The following is a 14,296-nucleotide window of genomic DNA, read 5'->3' as shown; positions in this document are numbered from 1 at the left end:
TGTTACCTGCACCACATTTGGATACAAAGCAGCACACAGCATTGCTGATATCAGCTTGGGGTTCTCAGCATTTGAGTTTGCCTATGAGAAAAGTACAGCATTAATTAACAAGTGATATGGCTATTTCTTTTTTTTCTTTTTGAGATGGAGTCTTGCTCTGTCACCCAGGCAAGAGTGCAGTGGCGCCATCTCAGCTTACTGCAACCTCCGCCTCCCAGGTTCAAGCGATTCTCCTGCCTCAGCCTCCCGAGTAGCTGGGATTACAGGCATACACCGCTATGCCCGGTTAATTTTTGTATTTTTAGTAGAGATGAGGTTTCAGCATGTTGGCCAGGCTGGTCTCTAACTCTGGACCTCAAGCAATCTGCCCACCTCAGCCTCTCAAAGTACTGAGATTACAGGCGTGAGCCACTGTGTCTGGCTCTAATATGGCTATTTCTGTCTGTGCCGTAGGATTTACCGTTTTATTATATTTGATCTCTATCTTAAAGCAAAAAAAAGAGCATCTAGTTTCTATCTCTTTGCTAGACAAATTATTTCTAAGTAAAAAAACAAATCTACTGGACCACAGTCACACTGGACCCACTCCAAGGAGCCTACAATGACTTTCTAGACTTTTGCAAAGCGTTACAAAGCTAGTGTTCCTGAGTATAAATGGAGAAAAAAATTATGGTTCATGAGATGTTCAGAATCTCCAGAAAGTGCTAACTGCACTCAGAACACAGGGGCATCAGGTTCATCTTACAGAAGTGCTCTTCCTATAGTTATAGAAAAAACTGTCTTTTGTTAGAAAAAATGCTGGCCTGATTTGAGAAAATTCTACCGGAAGTCTATTTTATCTCTTATGAATTTATCAAGAAGCAGCATGAAATTTAAAAACCAAAAACAACAGCAACAATGAGCAGAAAACCCTCTTTTTTTTTTTTGAGACAGAGTTTCGCTTTTGCTGCCCAGGCTGGAGTGCAATGGCGCGATCTCGGCTCACCGCGACCTCCACCTCCCGGATTCAAGCGATTCTCCTGCCTCAGCCTCCCGAGTAGCTGGGATTACAGGCATGTGCTACCATGCCTGGATAATTTTGTATTTTTAGTAGAGACAGGGTTTCTCCATGTTGGGCAGGCTGGTCTCGAGCTCCTGACCTTGAGTGATCTGCCCACCTTGGCCTCCCAAAGTGCTGGGATTACAGGCATGAGCCACCGTGCCCAGCCCCCTCTATTCTTATGAGTGTTAGCTGACACTTAAAAAAATTTTTTTATACTTTTTTTTTTTTTGAGACAGGGTTTGGCTCTGTTGCCCAGGCTAGAGTGCAGTGTCTCAATCTTAGCCCACTGCAGCCTCTGCTTCCTGGGATCAGATCATTCTCCCACCTCACCCTCCCACATAGCTGGGAAGACAGGTGGTACACCACCATGCCTGGCTAATTTTTTTGTAGAGAGATGAGGGATTTCACCATGTTGCTCTGGCTGGGCTCGAACTCCTGAGCTCAAGCAATCCACCTGCCTCAGCCTCCCAAAGTGTTGGGATTATACGCACGAGCCACCATGCCAGGTCAGCTGATATTTATTTGTGTAAAGCAGAAAATCAAGAATGCCATTAACCCACTGCTCAAAGGCTTAAGTGAAGAAGAATGTCTACAAGTGTTCCCAGGTTAAGATTGTATTTAGGTGCTAATTAAAGAGAAATAAGAACCAACTCCACATTCTTTACCTCTTCTCCTGTGGCATCTAAGACACCATCTCCTCCTTGGGCCCTTTTCTCAATTTCCCTTGCTCTGAGCCCTTCCCTTGCAAACCCTATATCCGATAACAGTTCCGTGAATTGTCGTTTGAGGCTGGCCATTTCCTGAAAGAAGTGGAAAAACCTTTAAGCAAGGGCATCAGCATAACAAAGTGTTAAGTCTTACAAAAATGAATGATTACAAAAATGCATTATTTCAGGGGGTAGCAATGAGGCTCAAGTGGATTCATTCCTCAGGTATGAAGAGGATCTTGTCTGGTCATTTCCAAGAAGCAGCTTTCACTTACGCAAACTGGCAGGCAAACTGAAACAGTTATGCAGAAATGCAAAAATTCAGTAAATCCAAGGATCATTTATTTAACTCTAGATTACAATTTTAAACACTCTCATTGGATTTTGGGTAGGTCTAATTTTCCACGAAATTCTTAGGACAGCAAAAAATGCTGTTTGTTTTGACTGGAATTCCAAGTGCTGCGGCACTGTCTACTACCTAGCTTTTCCTACTTGCATTTTTGCTCCTGTCCTCTCAGTTCCTTACTCAGGCCTAGAGTGGTTCGTGCTCTCAGTGGAACTCAGCAGAATGTTTCCTCTTTCTCCTTCATTATGGTCTTGCTGGCTCATCTCTTTTCCTAGGAATAGGGACATCATTAAGTGGTTCAAGATTTTTTTTTTTTTTTTTTTTTTTTTGAGACAGAGTCTTGCTCTGTAATCCAGGCTGGAGTGCAGTGGCGCAATCTTGGCTTACTGCAACCTCCGCCTCCTGGGTTCAAGTGATTCTCTTGCCTTAACCTCCAGAGTAGCTGGGGCTACAGGTGTGTGCCACCACGCCCAGCTAATTTTTGTATTTTTAGTAGAGACGGAGGTTTCACCATGTTGGCCAGGCTGCTCTCGAACTCCTGATCTCAGGTGATCCGCCCACCTTGGCCTCCCAAAGCGCTGAGATTACAGGCATGAGCCACCACGCCCGGCCATGGTTTAAGATTGAGACGCTCCTTTTAGTGGCTGAGCACAAATGTGAGAAAGAAAGCACAAACTTCTTTTTCTTGTGGCTACTGTTCTCACATAGGCTGCACATCAGACAAAGAGAAGGAAATAATAATCATTCAAGGAACTGAAAGCTAAGCAACACTACCCTGTCTCTCAATGATGGTTTAAGTATTTTCTTGGAATGTCTCAAGTATACATGGATAACTAGAATATAATTAGGAGTTAAATATACCGCAGTTTCTATTTCATGACAAAGTTTTAATTGAAATCTTAATAAAAACAATCCTACAATCTAAGTTGAAGTTTAGTGAAAAGATGCAACTCTTGTTTGATGGACCTTATAAGTCACAGCAAAATCTACGCATATCCTAATGAAAAAAAAATTTAGTAGGAAATATAATTTAAAAGAAATATCCTCATCTTATATTTAAGCATCTTAATGACTTGAGAAAATATTTCTTATTGCCCTGTACATATAAACACCGCCCCCCGCCCGCCTTTGATTAGTGATTCTCAGCCTCCCAAGTAGCTGGGACCACAGGCGTGCACCATCACGCCTGGCTAATTTTTATATTTTTTGTAGAGATGGGGTTTCGCCATGTTGCCCAGGCTGGTCTCGAACTCCTGGGCTCAAAGGTTCTGCCTGCCTTGGCTTCCCAAAGTGCTGGGATTATAGGCATGAGCCACTGTACAGGGCCCCAAAATCTTTGAGTAAAATATGCTTTGCAAAGATGTGTGCCATCATTATTTTGGCTTCTCATACCACTTTGGAATTTATTTATTTATTTATTTATTTATTTATTTATTTATTGATTGATTGATTGAGACAAAGTCTCCCTCTGTTGCCCAGGCTGGAGTGCAATGGCACAATCTCAACTCACTGAAACCTTCATCTCCTGGGTTCAAGCGATTCTCATGCCTCAGCCTCCCGAGTAACTGGGATTACAGGTATGAGCCACCATGCCCAGCTAATTTTTTGTATTTTTAATAGAGATGGAGTTTTGCTATGTTGGCCAGGCTGGTCTTGAACTCCTGGCCTCAAGTGATCTGCCTCCCTTGGCCTTCCAAAGTGCTGGGATTACAGGTGTGAGCCATAGTCCCTGGCCTCATCACTTTGGAAGGGCACCTAAAACACTGTTGCAACAGGAGACAGAAGCCCTGTCTACATTATACAGAAGATAAGACATTTTTTATTTTTATTTTTTGAGGCAGGATCTCCCTCTGTTGGCCTAGGCTGGAGTACAGTAGGGCATTCATGGCTCACTGCAGTCTTGACCTCCCAGGCTCAAGTGATCCTCCCACCTCAGCCTCTGGAGTAGATGGGATTACAGGCCCATGTCACTAGGTCTGGCTGATTTTTGTATTTTTTGTAGAGATGGGGTTTTGCCATGTTTCCCAGGGTGGTCTCAAATTCCTGGGCTCAAGTAATCCTCAGCCTCTCAAAGTGCTGGGATTACAGGTATGAGCCACCACGCCCGGCTAAACATTTTCTTGTATACTCATTATATTCACATAGTAGGTTCTGATAGATGTAAGAAAAATTAACAAAATCTGGTTCAGTATTAGTTCTTTGGTTTTGGGGAGAGGGGAAGGGGATTAGAGATGGCCATGGACCCCTCTGAAAAGCTGATGAAAGCTATGGTCCGTCTCTCCAGAATAATGCACATATGTATAAGCATACAATTTTGTATACAATTTCAGGGGCTTAGGGATTCAGGTTAAGAATGCCTGGTGTAGCCCGGTGTGGTGTCTCACACCTGTAATCCCAGCACTTTGGGTGGCCAAGGCGGGCGGATCATGAGGTCAGGAGTTCCAGACCAGCCTGGCCAGCATGGTGAAACCCCATCTCTACTAAAAATACAAAAAAATTAGCTGGGCATGGTGGCATGTGCCTGTAGTCCCAGCTACTCAGGTGCCTGAGGCAGGAGAATCACTTGACCCCGGGAGGCGGAGGATGCAGTGAGCCGAGATCGCACCACTGCATTCCAGCCTGGGAGACAGAATGAGACTCTGTCTCAAACAAACAAACAAACAAACAAAAAAGAATCCCTGGTGTAATTACTGAAAAAACTGACTTCCAGTAAGCAGCAATCTTACTGCCTATATTCTACCCTATCTTCCACATAAGTAAACAAAAATTCACCACAAAGAGGAAAAGGAGGTCAGTGGAAAGGTTCAGCACAGAAAGCCTGATGCCACAGTGCGGGAGTCCATTTTACACGGCTGGTAAAGCCAAACATATTCCAGAAATAACATTTGCAATGTTAAGACAGGACACATGAGACAAAGTCACAGCACCCTCTGGTGAGCTACTCTAATACAAAAATGAAGAAAAAGCCACAGACACAACTCACCTGCAGAACTCTTCCGGACAAGAAGTTTTGTCTGCAGTAATTATAACTTGCACGCACGCCTTCTTTTGTACTTAGCTGCCATCCCTAAATTTTGGAGAAAATCAAACTGAACTTACTCAGTCTTTAGTGCCAACACTGGTAATAAAACTAAGCTATTAGGTTATATACTTACCTTATACGCTCGTAGAAGGGCCAGATAATCACTGTTTGCGAATGCAAATTCCAGCTTTTTCTGGTTAGCTTCTTCTTTTTTATCCCAGGGAGATACCTAAAGGAGAGAGGAAAATCAGATTTAAAGAACACTTTTTTTTTTTCAAAGACAGGGTCTTGTTCTGTTGCCCAGGCTGGAGTGCAGTGGTGCGATCATAGCCCACTGCAACCTTTATCTCCCAGTCTTAAGCAATCCTCCTGCCTCAGCCTCCCTGGTAGCTGGGACTACAGGTATGTCCCATCATGCCAGCTAATTTTTTAAAATTTTCGGTAGAGACGGAGTCTCACCATGTTGTGCAGGCTGGTCTTGAACTCCTGGGCTCAGGCAATTGGCCCACCTCGGCCTACCAAAGTGCTGGCATTATAGGCATGAGCCACCACACCAGGTCCTACAGGACACTTTTTATCTGAGGTTTCAAATGGCATTTTCCCATTGCTAAAGCCAGATGCCTTGGGAAAGGATTTTGTGTGGAAAAAGTGTAATCAGTGGGTCAGCTAATGAAAGGCAATTATGACGGTAAATGGCAAGCTCACAGTCTTTGCTCTGTCAAGTCTGCCTGCCCACCCAAAATAAGCTCTTCTGGGTCTTTTAGTTCCAAGTGGCAAGAGTCATCAGAGAGCCACTCATTCTAAAGCTATATCTAAAACCTAACATTCTGTTATCTGTGTTCTTTATTTTACAGATTCTTATTCGTCTTCTACGTTTGAGTCTCCCTTGCTTCTATACCCATAACTAGTGTTTTACTCTTATTTATTGTTTTACTTGAAAATCTACACTGGGAAGAATCCTCTTATTTTATTACAAATGTTTACAAGTCTTCCTTTTCCCTACAAATGTGTAAAATCAGCAGGGAAGTTAATTTTCACCACTTTACACATACCGATTCATTAATCCAATAATATTTCTCTACCTTCTCAGGCTCTAAAGATATCAGCATGAGCTGCAGTAGTTTCTCATGGCAATCTAAACCAATGCCCTAGTTGCAACACCACTGAAAATCATTCTAAACCAACCATAGTGCTTCTCTCTAATTTTTGTATATTTAAATAATCTTATAACTAATACAATAGCAATAAAATTTTAATTTCTACTTGAAAGTAAAATTCCTTCCTTTTTAGACAGGCCAGTGGGAAAAGGATTGCACGTGGGAGATTAATATTATGTTTACAGAGTCCAGCAAAGGACAGGTGCTCAGTTTTGGCCAAGGATGACATCAATATTTCTTTTCTTTTTTTTTTTTTTCTTCAGATCACTAAACGAAGGCAGACATCAACATTTCTGGATTCAGAGTCCAGAGTGCTCACCATTACACCATGGAACCTCAAACCAGACATCAACATCTCTAATGAGTCTTTCTTTATTCCAATAAAAGAAAATGGTCAGTGAGAGGTTGGTTTAGATGATTTGGGAAAAGGCAATGGAAGTCCTGTTCACAAGGTTGATACTGTGTACCCCCAGCAAGTTATGTCACCTCTTCTGGTCCTTGGTTTTATCATTTCTTTTTTTCTTTTTTTAAAGAGTAGTCAAGTCTCAACAATCAATTGAGATAACTCACTACCACTGGACCAGCTGGTTTATAATTTGTTGTTAAGTCAGGGAGCTGGACTAAGATATTTTTGCAGATCTGTGAGTTTATAATTCGATGACATATAACATTAAAACTGAAGAAACTGAATACATCCATTTATTCTCCTAACTATATAAAATAAGCCATGATAAAAATAAAGGCAGATTGCTTATCATGAAAGGACCAGTAAAAAAAGATTTTTTTAATGAAGGAAAAAAAAAAAAAAAGGCAGACTGACACTCTACCCAACAGCAAAAAATCCTTTCTTCTCAAGTATACGTGGAACACCCTCCAGGACAGACCATATGCTTGACCATAAAACAAAGCTCAATATGTTTTAAAGAGGATTGAATAATAAAAATATGTTCTCTGTCCACAATAGACTGAAATTAGAAATAATGAAAAAAAAATTGCGAACTCACAAATATATAGAAATTAAACAACCCATGCCTAAATAATCAAAGGGTCACAGGAGAATAAAAAGGAAAATCAGAAAATACTTTGAGATGAATGAAAAGGAAAACCAAAATGTGTGGGATGCAGCTAAAATAGTCCTTAGAGAAAAACTGAGAGCTATACATGCTTACATAAAAAAGAAAGATCTCAAAACAAGAACCTAAACTTCTACTTTAAGACACTAGAAAAAGAAGAGCCACCTACACCTTAAGTAAACAGAAGGAAGGAAAGAATAAAGAGCAGACAGTAAAGAAATAAAGAACGGAAAAACAATTGAAAAAAATTAATAAAACTGCCAGGCACGGTGGCTCACACCTGCAATCCCAGCTCTTTGAGAGGCTGAGGCAGGCAGATCACAAGGTCAGGAGTTAGAGATCAGCCTGACCAACATGGTGAAACCCCGTCTCTATAAAAATACAAAAATTAGCTGGGCATGGTGGCACACACCTGTAATCCCAGCTACTCGGGAGGCTGAGGCAGGAGAATCGCTTGAACCTGGAAGTTGGAGGTTGCAGTGAGCCAAGACTGCACCACTGCACTCCAGCCTGGGCAACAGAGCAAGACCCCATCTCAAAAACAAAAAATACAACCAAAAGTTGATTCTCTGAAAAGACAAAGAAAATTGACAAATCTTTAGCTAGACTGACCAAGAAAAAGAGAGGGAAAGCTCAAGTTACCAGAATCAGAAAAAGGGACATTATTACTAGCCTTACAGAAATAAAAAGGATTATAAAGGGACATTATGAATAATTATATGCCAATAAATTAGATAAGTTAGACAAAATAAAATTCCTCGAAAAACATAAACTATCACAACTGACTCAAAACAACTGACTCAAAAAGAAATAGACAATCTGAAGAGTCCTAGAACTAATGAAGAGATTGAATTAATAATAAAACAACTACCCACCAACCCTCCCGCTCCACCACCCCCCGGCCCAGGTGGCTTTATACCACTGAATTCTACTAAACATTTAATGATAATTTTTTTTTTTTGAGACGGAATTTCGCTCTTTTTGCCCAGGCTGGAGTGCGATGGTGCGACTGGCTCATTGCAACCTCTGCCTCCCAGGTTCAAGCGATTCTCCTGCCTCAGCCTCCCAAGTAGCTGAGATTATAGGCATGCACCACCATCCCAGGTAATTTTGTATTTTTAGTAGAGACGGGGTTTCTCCATGTTGGTCAGGCTGGTCTCAAACTCCTGACTGCAGGTGATCCACCTGCCTCGGCCTCCCAAAGAGCTGGGATTACAGGCGTGAGCCACCACGCCCGGCCCTAAAGAAGAATTAATATCAGTTGTTCTTTTTTTTTAGACGGAGCCTTGCTCTGTCGCCAGGCTGGAATGTGGTGGCGCGATCTCGGCTCAGCAACCTCCGCCTCCCAGGTTCAAGCAATTCTCCTGCATCAGCCTCCCAAGTAGCTGGGACTACATGTGCACATCACCACACCTGGCTAATTTTTTGTATTTTTAATAGAGACAGGGTTTCACCATGTTGGCCAAGCTGGTCTCGAACTCCTGACCTCAAATGATCTGCCCGCCTCAGCCTCCCAAAGTGCGGGGATTACAGGCATAAGCCACCGCACTTGGCCTGGATTACTTTTAATAAGTTATCTCTCTAGTTCTCAGTCTTTAATTGGAGGGTGGCTCTCTTTGAGGATTGGATGACATTGTTCCCTAAAAAATCTTTTTGTTTGTTTTATTTGTTTTTGTCTTTTCAGAAATTTATTTCTTACCTTCTCCCTCCCATGCAGATGCGCTCTAAAAATTCACATCTAACATACAAGCAAATTTTTAGGGGGCTCACATGCCCTTGATTCCCCCATGGTCCCCTTAGAGACCTATGGTCCTCTTAGAGACTCCAGTTTAGATGAATGTTGTTTACTTACAAACGGAGACTTAAAAGCCAAACTGGCAGCAATGGTGAGAGCAGGATCCAAACAGCGGAAGATAGACCCAAACAACATTAGTTTGCCAATTCTCACATCCACGGGCAGAGAGGCCAAATGATACCCAAGAGGGGTCAATTTTTCATCTGGAGTTAATGCTCCTAAGTCTCGTAATCGTATTTTTGAGGCGCGAAGAGAATCGGTGTGTGGAGGTTCAATGAGCCGAGAGAACACAGACTGGAGATTATGAGCACTAAACATCTCTAAAATTTTAATTCTGAAAAGGAAACAAAATAATAATTTGTCAATTTTATTTCTGGTGGGATGACACAGAGGAATAATTTCTTTTGTGAGTGATAATAATTTACAAGTTTAAATAAAAAATTTTAAAATCTCATGTTTTCTACTTCTACCAATAAACCACAAAAACACTTTCAGATTCTGAAACTTATTCATATTCAGAACAAAATTCTCTCTATAAACTTTCAAAATGCTTCTTTCCATAACAGTGGGATCGAATTATGAAATAGAGTTCATGACAAAAGATAATAAGTGTTGGCAAGGATGTGAAGAACTTGGAACCCTGCACGTTGTTGGTGGGAATGTAAAATGATGCAGCCACTATGAAAAACAGGATAGAGATTCCTCAAAAAACTAAAAATAGAACTACCATATGATCCAGCAACCCCACTTCTAAGTATACATCCAAAAGAATTGAAGTCAGAATCTTGCAGAGAGGCCAGGCGCAGTGGCTCACGCCTGTAATCCCAGCACTTTGGGAGGCCGAGGTAGGTGCATCATTTGAGGTCAGGAGTTCAAGACCAGCCTGGCCAACATGGTGAAACCCAGTCTCTACTAAAAATACAAAAATTAGCCAGGCATGGTGATGTGCACATGTAATCCCAGCTACTTGGGAGGCTGAGGCAGGAGAATCACTTGAACTCGGAAGTGGAGGTTGCAGTGAGCCAAGATCGTGCCACTGCACTCTACCCTGGGTGGCTGAGCAAGACTCTGTTTCCAAAAAAAAAAAAAAAAGAATCTTGCAGAGCAGAGATACTTGCACTCCTGTGTTCACTGTAATATTATTCACAATACCCAAGATGTGGAAACAACCTAAATGTTCATTACAGATGAGTGGATAAAGAAAGTGCAGTATATACACAGAGTGGAATACTACTCAGGCTTAAAAAAGAAAGAAATTCTGCAATATGCAACAGTATGGATGAAACCTTGAGGACATTATGTTAAGTGAAATAAGCCAGTCACAAAAAGACAAATGCTGGATGGTTCTACTTGTATGAGGTATCTAAAATAGTCAAACTCACAGAAGCAGAGAGTAGAATGGTTGCCAGGGGCTGGACATGAGGGGAAAACGGAGAGTTGCAGTCCAATAGGTATAAAGTTTCAGTTTTGCAAAATGAGTAAGTTCGAGAGCTCTGCTGTACAACATTATGCCTATAGTTAACGGTACTGTGTTGTAAAATTAAACATTTGCTAACACGGTAGATCTCATATTAAGTATTCTTACCATAATAAAAACCGGACATGATTAACTTAGATAGTTCTGACTGCTATACAATTAAAGGTATTTATGAAAAAGGTTTAAATGATCCACTTATTTCTTCTCACATCTGAAGTTGCAGTCATTATTTATTTATTTTTATTTTTTGGGGGGGGATGGAGTTTCATTCTTATTGCCCAGGCTGGAGTGCAATGGTATGATCTTGGCTCACTGCAACCTCCACCTCCCGGGTTCAAGTGATTCTCCTGCTTCAGCCTCCTAAGAAACTGGGATTACAGGCGTGCGCCACTATACCTGGCTAATTTTATATTTTTTTAGTAGAGATGGGGTTTCACCATGTTGGCCAGGCTGGTCTCGAACTCCTGACCTCAGGTGATCTGCCTGCCCCAGCCTCCCAAAGTGCTGGGATTACAGGCATGAGCCACCACACCCAGCCCAAAGCTGCAGTCATTGTTTATAAAATTAATCTGCATTGTGTCCTGCCTTGTGATAGCTCTTCAAAAACCAGTGTTTTAAATTATGAACTTCATTCAGAAAAAGAGTTCTCATTAAAAAAAAAAAAACAAATTATGAATATCAGCAACTTAGAGAAAAGTGCAACATAAACAAAAAATTTTATTTACTTCACATACAGCTCCTTTTTAAGTTGCCAATCTATATACACACAATTTTACATTTTTATTAACATGTATATTTTTTGGTACCTAGCCTTTTCTCACTTAATGTAGTTCACTTTAAGACGTGAATTGACAGTAATCCACTTACTTAAATTTCATTTTTATTTTATTCATTTATTTAATTTTTATTTTTTGAGATGGAGTCTCACTCTGTTGCCCAGGCTGGAGTGCAGTGGCACGATCTCGGCTCACTGCAACCTCTGTCTCTTGGGTTCAAGCGATTCTCCTGCCTCAGCCTCCCCCAGTAGCTGGGATTACAGGCACGCACCACCACGCCTGGCTAATTTTTTTTTGTATTTTTATTAGAGATGGGGTTTCACCATGTTGGCCAGGCTGGTCTCGAACTCCTGAACTCAAATGATCTGCCTGCCTCAGCCTCCCAAAGTGTTGGGATTACAGGCGTGAGCCTTGGCACCCAGCCCATTTTATTCATTTATTTTTGAAATGGGGCCTTACTCTGTCTCAGAGGCTGGTGGGCAGTGGTGCATGGCTTACTGCAGGATCAACCTCTGGGGCTCAAGCGATCCTCCCATCTCAGTCTCCCAAATAGCTATAGGACCACAGGTGCGTGCCACCATGCTCAGCTAAGTTTTACATTTTTTTGTAGAGATGGGGTTTTGCCATGTTGCCCAGGGTGGTCTCAAGCTCCTGGGTTCAAGTGATCCTCACACACTGGCCTCCCAAAGTGCTGGGATTACAGGTGTGAGCCACCACACCGGGCCTACAAATGTATTATTATTATTTTTTAATATTCAAATTTTATTTTATTTATTATTATTTTTTTGAGATGGAGTCTCACTCTGTCACCCAAGCTGGAGTGCAGTGGTCCGATCTCAGCTCACTGCAACCTCTGCCTCCTGGGTTCAAGAGATTCTCCCTCCTCAGCCTCCCAAGTAGCTGGGATTACAGGTGTGCGCTATCACACCCAGATAATTTTTGTATTTTTAGTAGAGATGGAGTTTTGCTATGTTGGCCAGGCTGGTCTCGAACTCTTGACCTCAGGTGATCCACCTGCCTCGGTTTCCCAAAGTGCTGGGATTATAAGCGTGAGCCTCCATGCCCGGCCCTACATATGTATTCTTAAGCTCTATTTTAGGGCCATGCTCTGCAATGTAAGAGATCTTCATGTGCAGAAATGTAAAAGGAATGGTAAAGGCAACACTAAGGATCTCTTTCTTTGCAAATAAATGAGATTATTGGTGGTCATTCTTAGCCAAATATCTTCTAGAAGTAAAAGGAAAACATGGAACTTAATAGAGTGAGAAACATTTAGACCTTTTGGAAGCAAAACACAAAAAACCAGATGTCACCTTAGACACAGTTGTTCCAGTGGCACTCTTTGTATTTCTGGTAGCTGTTGTTTTAAAAGCTGGTGATTGTAGTGATGGCTAGTGAATAAATGGAAGCAGACCCCAGATGCAACACGGCCTGCTCGGCCTTTCCTTTGTAGAGCATTAGCTTGAGATACAAAGGTGTCCTCTAGACTTTCCATCCCTTTGCTGGCATCATATCTATAAAGAAAAAGAAAATACAAATTGAGTCATTTTATAAAAACATGGCCAAGACTGCTTGCTATGGACAGAATAGATGAACCAGCTTCCTCCTGTAGAGGGACACAGTGCCCTGTATATTCTGGGATAGTTGAGTCCCTGGTAGGAGCAGCTAGTGCTGATTTAAGGGCATCAAGTGCAGAGTTTCCCAAACTACTCAGTTTCTTTATTCAACCCTTTTTCATACAAGCACATATAAAATCACATGACAACTAGAGAGAAAAAGCAATTCATTACTTTTCATCCCCATTTGATGTTAAGGTCCATGGTCCTGGCTACAGAATCATTCGCACATCCACGTACAGTTTTCATAAAGTATTTTTTCATACAGTAATCCGTGTAGCTTAATAGCATTAGCCACTAACAACTGTGTCTCCCTAAATGAAGCATTTTTAGCCCCTCTCTTACATCACCACAAGACGGAATACCTCTTTTCTTTCATTTTCCCAGAATCGATAACATAGACAACATCATCGATGGTTATGGATGTCTCAGCAATGTTGGTGGAAATTATAATTTTAGTTACTCCTGCAGGAGGTTTTACAAACACAGCCTGCTGCTCTTCACTGGATAAAGATGAATGAAGTGGGTGAATAACACATCTGGAAGGAAATAAAAGCACATGAAGTATTCTAGCACCTGGCACCGAAACTAGATTACAGTGGGTGAATTTCTACTAAAACCAACAATATGACTTCAGGTATTAGCAACTTCCCCACAACCTGTCCTCAGAGCTCAGCTCTTCTACATAGTAAAGTCTTGGCCGGGTACGGTGGCTCACACCTGTAATCCCAGCACTTTGGAAGGCTGAGGCAGGTGGATCACCCGAGGTCAGGAGTTTGAGATCAGCCTAGCCAACATGGTGAAACCTCGTCTCTACTAAAAATACAAAAATTAGCCAGGTGTGTTGGTGGGCACCTGTAATCCCAGTTACTCGGGAAGCTGAGGCAGGTGAATCACTTGAGCCCAGGAGGCAGAGGTTGCAGTGAGCTGAGATCCTGCCATTGCACTTCAGCTTGGATGACAATAGTGAGACTCTGTCTCGAAAAATAAAATAAAATAAAAGGTAAAGTCCTTTCTGATTTTTACAAAATGTTTACTTAGTTCTAGGAACCAAAAACCTCATACCAACTTGGGAAAAATGTTGGAGTGTAATTCAGTAGTAAATAATGAAGAGGAATAAATAATTGATATTCTACAACCAACAAGCCTAGTGCAAACTAACCAGCAAAGAATTATTCTTCCTTTAAATACAAGATGAGCCTGTAATCCCAGCTACTTGTGAGGCTGAGGCAGAAGAATCACTTGAACCTGGGAGGCGGAGGTTGCAGTGAGCCGAGATCACGCC

At 41.7% G+C, this 14,296-nt stretch overlaps 1 protein-coding gene across 5 annotated transcripts in view; it reads right to left on the bottom strand.

Moving 5' to 3' along the window:
• Positions 1 to 14,296, bottom strand: part of DHX57 (DExH-box helicase 57) — a 78,294-nt gene that overhangs the window by 16,019 nt on the left and 47,979 nt on the right. For 4 of the 5 annotated variants that reach the window (XM_019021186.4, XM_055377739.2, XM_055377742.2 and 1 more), the window contains 7 exons: positions 13,377 to 13,550; positions 12,709 to 12,909; positions 9,200 to 9,476; positions 5,251 to 5,346; positions 5,079 to 5,162; positions 1,708 to 1,842; positions 7 to 81 (listed from right to left, as the gene is read on the bottom strand). In XM_019021186.4, coding sequence (XP_018876731.3) covers positions 7 to 81; positions 1,708 to 1,842; positions 5,079 to 5,162; positions 5,251 to 5,346; positions 9,200 to 9,476; positions 12,709 to 12,909; positions 13,377 to 13,550 — 1,042 coding nt within the window. Of the gene's footprint in view, positions 1 to 6; positions 82 to 1,707; positions 1,843 to 2,275; positions 2,367 to 5,078; positions 5,163 to 5,250; positions 5,347 to 9,199; positions 9,477 to 12,708; positions 12,910 to 13,376; positions 13,551 to 14,296 lie in introns of those variants that run through there. The other variant, XR_008676808.2, reaches the window with a different exon arrangement.

This window comes from Gorilla gorilla, chromosome 12, assembly GCF_029281585.2.
Source record: "Gorilla gorilla gorilla isolate KB3781 chromosome 12, NHGRI_mGorGor1-v2.1_pri, whole genome shotgun sequence".
In the NCBI taxonomy this organism is placed as follows: Eukaryota; Metazoa; Chordata; class Mammalia; order Primates; family Hominidae; genus Gorilla; species Gorilla gorilla.
This window is presented reverse-complemented; position numbering and strand designations above follow the sequence as displayed.